Source organism: Ooceraea biroi, chromosome 3 (genome assembly GCF_003672135.1).
Source record: "Ooceraea biroi isolate clonal line C1 chromosome 3, Obir_v5.4, whole genome shotgun sequence".
Classification (NCBI taxonomy): domain Eukaryota; kingdom Metazoa; phylum Arthropoda; class Insecta; order Hymenoptera; family Formicidae; genus Ooceraea; species Ooceraea biroi.
Window position 1 is genome coordinate 15828755 of NC_039508.1, and position 9393 is coordinate 15838147.

General features: G+C 36.5%; 1 protein-coding gene and 1 long non-coding RNA gene across 2 annotated transcripts; one reads left to right on the forward strand and one right to left on the reverse strand.

The window, feature by feature from the left end:
* The first annotated feature begins 80 nt into the window (after window positions 1–80).
* LOC105277242 (coiled-coil domain-containing protein 13) lies at window positions 81–4364 on the forward strand. The gene is made up of 11 exons (XM_026968584.1): window positions 81–377; window positions 606–671; window positions 1030–1333; window positions 1525–1694; window positions 1912–2077; window positions 2270–2514; window positions 2625–2803; window positions 2940–3174; window positions 3356–3531; window positions 3763–3897; window positions 4311–4364. Exons 1-11 carry the CDS (start codon window positions 300–302, stop codon window positions 4357–4359), a joined length of 1803 nt encoding a protein of 600 aa, XP_026824385.1. The 5' UTR covers window positions 81–299; the 3' UTR covers window positions 4360–4364.
* Window positions 4365–5056: 692 nt separating this feature from the next.
* Window positions 5057–9041, reverse strand: LOC105277245. Its single transcript, XR_893576.2, has 2 exons — window positions 5882–9041; window positions 5057–5454 (listed from the first exon to the last, which is right to left on the reverse strand). It is a non-coding gene; the product is annotated as an uncharacterized LOC105277245 (long non-coding RNA).
* Between the last annotated feature and the right edge of the window lie 352 nt (window positions 9042–9393).

Genomic DNA, 9393 nt, shown 5'->3' on the forward strand with positions numbered 1-9393 from the left:
CAAATGAATACATCTTCTTATTCATTTGTGGATATTCCTGTCATTTATAATACTATTGCAGAAAAGTGTAAATGGAAATATCTATTATACTTAATTTCGTGCTATTCTTCTTTGGCGATATTAATAATGCATAAGTAAAGCGTGAAAAGATGGATTTGTGAATTTTTCATTGATAGAATTTTATGCAAATTATCCCGCGGATAACTGGGCAAAACTGTGAATGCATTGATATGCTTGACGTTGTCGTCATCTCACAAGATCGGGTCGAACATTGCTTATCAAGTATTTAATACGCGAGAATGGCAAACGATACTGGCAAACCAGAGACAAATGATAGGTTTAATGATGATGATATTCCACCATCAAAGTTCGAAGAGGTATTCTTAGTCATTTTAGATACATTTGTAGTATGTTGTTAATGATTAATAAATTGAAATAATGTTCTAAAATATATAACAAGCCTTTGAGAAAGAGAGAGTGAGAGAGAGCGCACGTTTGCATATATGTATAATCTTAATACTTTATTTCCCAATGTCTATCTATCGTGATTTATATTATATGTTCTTGTTGAACAATAATAATTCACATATCCAACCTTCTCATAGGAAGAGCTTCCTGAACGTATCATATTTCCAGAAGAGCTAAATACATTTTTGCGGAAACGCATTCACGTAAGTATAAAGTATCTGATTTATGAACATACAAATCAAAGAATTAAAATAATGATTATTATAGATGTTGACTATAATGTATCTGTGGTTATTCATTTCTTGTCACCTGAATCGTTTTGTATTATAAAGGATTAATAGAAGAAACATTTTATAATCACAATATGATTTCAGAATTACTTTTTAAATATATACATAATATCTAAAATTTGTTTCTTTAATTCTGTTTCTTTAATTTCTTTAATAAATATCCGCAAAGACATAATTTGTTTGTGAACATACTATTGATTTCATTTGTATCAATTTACGTATACTGTATTGATCAGCTCACTATAACGTTTAGACAATACTTGTATAACAGGATATTACGGCCGAGAATGAATGTTTGCAACGAGCGTTTGAGCAAACGGAAGAGAAGCTACGTGAATTGTCGCAGGAAAAGTTAAATCCACAAATAGAGATAGGAAAGCCAACTGAGCTCGCCACGACAAAGTTAATTGAACTCAGTAAGAAGTACAGAGATCGAACCGCCGAAATGGAAGCACTAAAGACAAAATGCAAGAACTTGGGGGCTACTCTGATCATTAAAGAAGATGAGCTCGAACGTCAAAGAGCAGAATTACAACGAATCGTCAAGTCCGAAGCACGCAAGGATTCCGGAGACAGTAAGCTCGTATTTTTTGTAAATAAAATGAACAAATTATGTATCTATTTTACTATTTGCTTTATTCGTCCAACTAAATTTTTTCAGAAAATGCTGAAGAAACTAATCTTAAACCAATCAAAACTTTTAGAAAATAATTAGTTTTCCTTTTTGGCAGCATTTGTTTAATTTTTTATTCATTAATAATTTTAGCAAATCAAATTAATATAGAGGAGAAAGAATTAAGGAACAATTTGTCGGGCAGAACTGATCGAGAACAAGTTAAATGTTTGAAAAACAAGTTGCAACGAGCCCAAACAAAGCTCTGTGAATCTAGAAATATGTGCGCTACTCTTCGGCAAGAAATTAATAAAGCTCAGAAGGTATTCATGTGCTTTTATTGCGGCGTAAACTTGATTAATATATAAAAGTCAAAAATGTTTAATATAAATTTCTAAGATGGAGATTTGAGATTCTCGTAACTTGCAGATATTTCTAAAAAAGATACGAGTTGAATAGTATTTGCTTTACTTTAGTTACTTGATTAAAGACTCCTTACTTTATCTGTAACGAAGTTGTCATTAAGAATATAAATATTAGTTATTGTGCAGCGAGGTGGGTGAAAATGTTAGAATCACCGCGCTTTCGAGTGTACCGGGTGGTTGGCGTGGACGAGCCGAGCAAATCCGCAGTCTACAGCAGAAGGTTGCGGAACTGCAGATTAGATTGTCCGACCACGAGAGATCTCAGAAAGAATTTTCTTCCGGTAGGAAAAAGAATCAAAATCGTCCCTCATCTATATTTATCGAGTTAATATTTTGCAACTAGAATAATCTTCATTATTACTAATGTAACTAATTTCTATGGATGATTACATTATTTGTTGTAATATAACTTGTATAATTGAAACTTATGTGATTGCGGCACTATTTATTTATATATTCTTTCTGCTATCAAGCTTCTTTAGAACGGCAGAATTTGACTAATTTTCGAGTTGCTGAGAAAGAGAGACGGCAACAAATCGAAAATATGGCAAAGGAATTTAGACAAGCGGAAGTAGCGTTAGAGACTTCGAAAAGAAAGCTCGACGCCGCCAAGGCGAGAATGAAAGTGTTGGAAAATGAGCTTAGCGTTGCGAAAGGAAACATCGCGATGCTGAATGAAAAGAGATCTCACGACGATCGTTTGATCGATGCGCTTAACGTTAGTGATAATCAGAAAAACCTTTAATTGCCAATATACGCGTCTAACATTATGAAAAAAATATGTCTTTATTCTGGTTTTAATATAACAAGATAATATGATGCTGTTAGGAACGATTGAAAATTGTCGAGGTGAGATACCAAGAGCGCGAAGTGGAGGTGCAGAATAAAGAACATAAAATCGAACGTGAGAATGCAAATATCAAGAACGAGCTACGAGCGGCACAATTGCACGTCGATCGATTACGCAGGAGATTGGAGGAACGCGAGATTGAGATCGACAAATTGAGGTCTGTATGAGTAGACCACGAGATACATCGCGCGTACACAGTAACTAATTTATGTGATAAATGCAGTAGATTTTTACTCGTTTTAATAAATGGATGGCATGCTTTTTTTCGTGCATAATTCTTTTTCCAATTTTAGAAGTGACGTCACGTCGGATCAGTCTGTCCAGTGTAGCAACTCGCTTCGTTCGGATTTCCGGTCAACTGATGAGCACCAAATCAGTCCGACTGTTAGTCCTCGAAGTTTGGGAGAACCAAACGAATACGTGACTTTGGCTTTAGCTGCTGAAGCCGAACGAGTGAGACTGTTAGAATTGGTGACTGTGCTTAATCAACGATTGGATAAGGAAAGAAACGAAGCGATCGAACTTTCGGTAAGCTATTTATGCATGATGATTGTTAGGAAAGTTTTTGGATAATTAACGGGAGATAATTCAAAGTTTCTAATAAATCAATGAATTAATCTACTAGTATTATAAAGAATGGTTTGGCACTAGTATATTGAAAAACTTTGTAGATTTTTATGGAATTTGTAGCTTGATTGCTTATTTCAAGGAACTGTTACGTAAAGAGAAAAGCAAATATGCAAAATTAGAATCAAAGTTGCGAAACTCTGAGAAAGAGAGACTGGGTCTTTTCAAAGTGAACTCCGGGTACAGAGCAAAATCTTGCGCAAAGTCAAGCCTGCACGCGGACGAAGAGACCATCAATCCGGAAGAAATTCGCTTTAAGTAAGTTATACGTTATGCTTCAGATTTATCCAACCTAATTTGTTTATGCGAATGAAATAAGAAACATTATATGTAGAGTTGTAAATTCACATTCTTAATGCAAAATTTGTTTATTTTTAAGTTTATTTTTAAGTTAGATTTTTCTTTTAATTTAAATATAATTTTATGGGAAAAAGCGATCCACGGATCTAGACCGTATCATTTATCCGTCGTTTCCTATCTTTATCTTAGAACTGAATTACTAGAAGAGGAGTGTCTTGCGTTAAAGACCAGATTAGATACTGTGCAGCAGGACAAAGCCTCGGACCTCGCCATGTACAAACGAATGCTCGATCAAGCTAGGAAGACTTTCAAAGATGCGTGCAGGTGAACCAAAAATCTAGTATCTTCAAATTTATGAATTCGTACGTGCACACAAGGAAAATCTACATCCTAGTGACTGTACACGCATACGCGAATATGCGTATGTGCTTTTACAAAGGACAATTAGATAATCATATGCCACTTTCCAATACGGCCTTCTAGAAATAGACTCTCGTTTAAGAAGTGCAGACGACCGAGCGTTTATTTTTAAACTTTCAGACAATGTCCGTCGCTTCAGTCTACAACTTTTAAAAATTCTATCTGCCATAATTTAATCACAATGTATTTTCAGCTTTTATCAAGAAAGGTATAATTTTTTAAATATCACGTTGATCCTAGATTTATACAGCTAATTTAATCTTAGAATAATTTTCCTAAAACATTTTTCCATGACGGACTCAAATATTATTTTATAGAAACAAATCGTTGGCTGTTAACGGAAGTCGTTCCACCATAACTGTCTAATGAAGGAGAGAAGGAAACAGGAAGAAAAACGAGTTAGTATGCTGGAAAGTAAATCCGATTTTAGTCTAAAATGGGACTGTCTTCGGGGAATGACTGTAATTCAACAATATGATTAGGAAACAACGTTAATCGAGCGGATGCGTCCTACAACGATAAAATGAACGGTCTTACAGCGCGGACGAGGCAGTCGCTTGCGATCGGAATAGATGTAGCAGCAACAAAGCCACGGTGCGGTGATGTAACTAGGACACGAGATAAGGTGCAACGCCTCCACGTAAACCCGCGTGACACCGTCGGAGCAAAACTCGCAGCTTCGTCTCCACCTCGCGCGTCGTTTCTCCTCCTTCGTTTCCTTAACGCCGCCGGTGTGTGTTTGCCTCGGCCAACTCGTTTGCTCTCGCCATTGATATCGCACACGGCGGCACCGCGGCACCGCGGCCGTAAATTCATCCCGCTTCTCGTTACCCAAGAGCGAAGCGAGACGGCTCTTAACGTTACGTTCGAAGCTAGTCGGAAGTACGAAGGATTCTGGCGACAATGTGCACGTTCCACGTAGTACGCTCAACGAGGATCATGCACCGCGATGCGGCGTTACGTAAATAACATAATCAAGAAATCCCACGTGTTCAGACTTTGCACCACTGTACAGTGCAAGTTTACGCATCGCGCCAAGCTTCCTATGTATTTATAAAATTTATTTGTAAAATAAATCAAATTTATTTCTTTCCATCGAGTGTTTATTTATAGCGCATAAGAAAAGTTTAGTGCTTTATAATTTTTACGCGTTCCTAAATTCACAAAATGTATGATTCCAGCCCTGGCTGTGACGAAGTACTGTTTCGAAAGGCGAATTGCTGGGAATCGCGGTAAAGTTTCCGACGTCCCAGTTAGCATCATATAGTTAACATTTCATTTGTAACGGAGCATCCATTTTACATAACGCCCCATCAGTGGCGATGCGCATCTGCAAAGCATGTTCCACTACTCGGAGGAACTCGGATCGGCGACAATAGTTACAGCTAGTTTCCTGTCTTCTACAATTCTCGTTCTTGCAAGATGATCAATAGCCGCGGGACTACAAAAATTTAATGTCCCCTGAGAACAAACAGATGAAACGTGGATACATTCACAAAAAATAATCGTGTAACTTCTTCATGAGAAAGAAATAAGATTTAGCAAAGCAAGTCTTGTTTGCGGTTGCTAAAAACATGAAAAGTTTTTTCTTTTAAGAACAAAAGATATCTTTCGACGAAAGGTTGATAAAATTCTTCAATTCTCATAATCTGAGTAATCGGAAAGCTACAAACTTTCGCATCAATCTATTGTCGTTGTTACCGCAAGTAAACGCCTGAACATGAAAGGATTAAATCGCGATTCCGTTATTTAAATGATCCAAAAACACGCATTTCTCTGGTTCCATCAAGCTAAAAATTATAGCTGAAAATTGAAACATTAGCAAAGTAGATTTAGTAGTTGAACGCCTAACTGAAGATAATGCAAGCTTAAGCCGCTAGCGAGGTACCAAATACCGCCATCCATCGGTGATCTCGCAGACGGCAGTCCACGAAAACTTCGTTATTGTCATCCTCATCGTCGTCAACATCGTCGTCGTCATCGTCGTCGAGCGAGCTGGGCGTGTTTCCGACCGCGCTTAAGCTCGCTGCCGACAGGTGTGGGCTTTACAGGTGTTGGACCTCCTGGCTGATAAGAAACGCGCCCGTGACGTCAGATCGGCGCGGGTAGAGTATATGAGTCGACGCCGTGGTACGTCCACGTCACTCGTTCTTGAACCTCCTCCGTCCGTTCGTTACATTCTGTCAAGTGGTTCGCCGTGAATTTTTACCGCACGCCCGCGATCGGTAGCTTGGTATCGCGCCATCGTCGTTCTTCAAGTCATCCTGGAGGTTCCTCCACCGGAAACAGGGGACCTGCCGCAGCGCACAGATCCATTCCGCGGAATCGATCGAACTTCCGCAGGTAAGCCAGATGGATCGCGCTGACGATCCATCAGTGTCCGCAATCAATTTGGATATTGATCGGATGTCGAAGCCAGGCCAGATCGTTCCGGTACGGTCAATCCCCGTAAGATCAATCATGGGATTAACAACGTAATTGTCTGAAAAACACTGATTTCTTTTATATGCGCTTTTTACAATTTTATACTTATTTGGAGTTTGAGTGCTGGAATTTGAAGCGGGGGTGAGAATACGGATGTCCATTGGTACATCGATCGCGAAACGCGGAACGATCACGCGCTTACAGGCTTTCCTCTTTGGAGCCTCTCGAGTTCACGACGTTCTCTCTTCTTCTCCTAAAAAAAGAATAAGTTTTCCCGCTCGCTTGCTCGTCTTTTCACGTGCAAATTCAACCGAACAATCGCGCGTTCGAGCAATAACGAAACGTACGCTCCACTTTCGTTACGTAATACGCATAAGCTGCGAGGTCGCCACTACTCATCGGCCTATGGAGATGATAATTTCGGGGTCTGCGACACACAAACCCTAACAATACCGAGATATTCTTTGTCAACTTTAAAGACTGAAATCGGATAACTGCAATTGGTTTAATATCCGATAAAAGAGGAAAAATGTTAAAGAAGAAAGATCGTGCATTACTTATAACGTCTTTATCTTCATGAATAGATAAGATTATTTTCGCTGTCCTTATAAAATCGAATTGATTAAATTGATTAAGTTGATTAAGTATCCTGATATACTCACTAATGATTTAATTATTATTATATACCTATAATTTTCCGTTTTGCAAATAAAGATATTCGTATAACAGATTCCGACTTTATCTTTTTCCAAATGTTACATGAGTACATTGGATGATTACTCTTTTCCATAATACAATTGAATACAATTAGTTTTGCTAGTTTTGTAAAACGTAAAAATGAATTCAAACATATGTTATTACAATGAAACCATACAATATTCGAAAAGGAAAAAGATATACTTACTGCTTGTTGCTTTGCGACCTGTTATGAATCGTTACAGCTTAATGACTCGTTAATATTAGTGAAGGTGAGATGTCGAAACGATCGATAATAAATGTATAAAATTAACGAGCAAATAAGTGCATCACGTAACTTGTCATTAAGATATCAAAACTAGGGGATAATTGAACATAGGATAAGTTAAACATAAATAAAATTGAAACATTAAATAAGTTAAACATAAATTTTTCAAGGGCTCAATGCAACGAACTTTGCTATAAAAGACATAGCATTATCCGCATTCTGCGTTAAAAAATAATTATGCATTACAAATTCATTATATGAGACGTATGCAAAAATAATTTTAAGCTAGCTTTGCGAGATTTTTCAAGTATGATAAAAATAAGAAGATAGTATCTTTACTGCTTGATAGGAAATTCATTCAGTTCTTTGAACGCGCGTCTATAATTTATTTTCATATTAAATAGAAACTGGTTTGAATTTTTGGGATTTTTCAATGATTAATGCGATATTTGTGTATTATTCCCATTTTTGCAGATAAATAGTTTGTTTTAAAAAGAGAATAAAAGTATAAATCGAATTAAAGATACTTGCAACGCTTGAATAACACTTAAAATGTTTAAATAGTTGTACTAATCTTTAATGCATTATACTTTTCATTAATATTTATATATGTTTTAATATTAATATGTTTGAATATTAGAATGTGTTATTCTTCTGTAGAAAATGTTCATCTGTTCGCTCATGTTTCATTTTTATGATACTGGAATCATTAAATAAATACAATGTAATGTGTACAATTCGTAACTATCTGGAATTATTTTGTTTCTCTCTTTTTTTCTATTTTACAATCGGATGACTTTGCGGCAGTCTCTAACCAATTCTTGTCGAGAATAATTCGTCAGTAAAGATAAGATTTTGCGCTGACGCTTCCGAACGAATCCAATCAGTTGCATTAGAGCGTTACATCATCAATTGAAAATTTCGATAGTGATCATCTCGTATCAATAACGAAATCGATAATATCACGTTAAGATAATAACGCGTCGGTTACTCGCTCTTTAATTAACACAAGTGTCGATTCAATTATGTTTGTTTGTTAATTAACGCCTGATGATCGCGCGTACTGTCGCGGCTTCGTTATTTTTCTCAAAGAAACGTTACGACACGACTTTGTTGCTCCATAATGGGAAAACGTTGTCCACCGCAAGCGACAAGAACAGAAAAATGTGCCAATTGCGAATGGACTCTAAAATCGATTACGTAATACAAGCGTGTAAATCGACCGAGAGGACGTGCAGCCGTTTGTAAATTGACGCGGTTGTAATTAATGCAGGCCGCTAGTGGCTACGAGCGCAGAACATGCGTCTCGACGAGCGAAGTTACGTGCGCGCAATTTATTAAAATTTACTACTTAGGAATTATTGCCGAGGTTGCCGAGGATTTTCGGTAATACCGGAGCGAGTCGCTTCGTTATCGCCTTATCGCATCGCTCGCTGATAAGGTGCAATCGCGACTCTCAAAGATGATACCTCGTAGGTTTCATCGCGCGTTTATTAAACGATAGAAAATGCAGACTAACATTCCACTCAGAATGTAATGCTGCCAATTTACCAAATGTTTTATAATTTTTTATTTGGTAATTTGAATGAGAAACTCTTATCTCAGTATGTGGAGAATGCGATATTTTATACAAAAGAAACGCACATTCTAATTTAAAAAAAATATAATACCTATAATATAATAGCAATATAAATTTATAATGTACATTAATATAATAGCAATAAAAATATCATGATAAACTTGATTCCTTATTCATGAAAAATATTAATATAAATTTTAATAAAATTTTATAATTTCACTGAGGATCGTAATGTATGATAATTTTAGAAAAGTATTTTATTTTATTATCAGAGAAAATAATCATGATATCAATTCGATTTTTTTGTTTAGAAGTTCAAATAATCGATAATGAAAGGAGCACTGAAAGCACGAAGCAATTTCTAAAGTCCAAGTCAAATTTCAACACCTTACGAGTTGCAATCACCGAATCAACGATTGTTTAAGCAGTTGCT

Coding starts and splice junctions, on each gene's coding strand:
- LOC105277242 (XM_026968584.1), top strand. CDS start 300: ATGGCAAACGATACTGGCAAACCAGAGACAAATGATAGGTTTAATGAT. Junction 1,695..1,911: donor AAATTAATAAAGCTCAGAAG/GTATTCATGTGC, acceptor TATAAATATTAG/TTATTGTGCAGCGAGGTGGG. Junction 2,515..2,624: donor GTTTGATCGATGCGCTTAAC/GTTAGTGATAAT, acceptor TGATGCTGTTAG/GAACGATTGAAAATTGTCGA.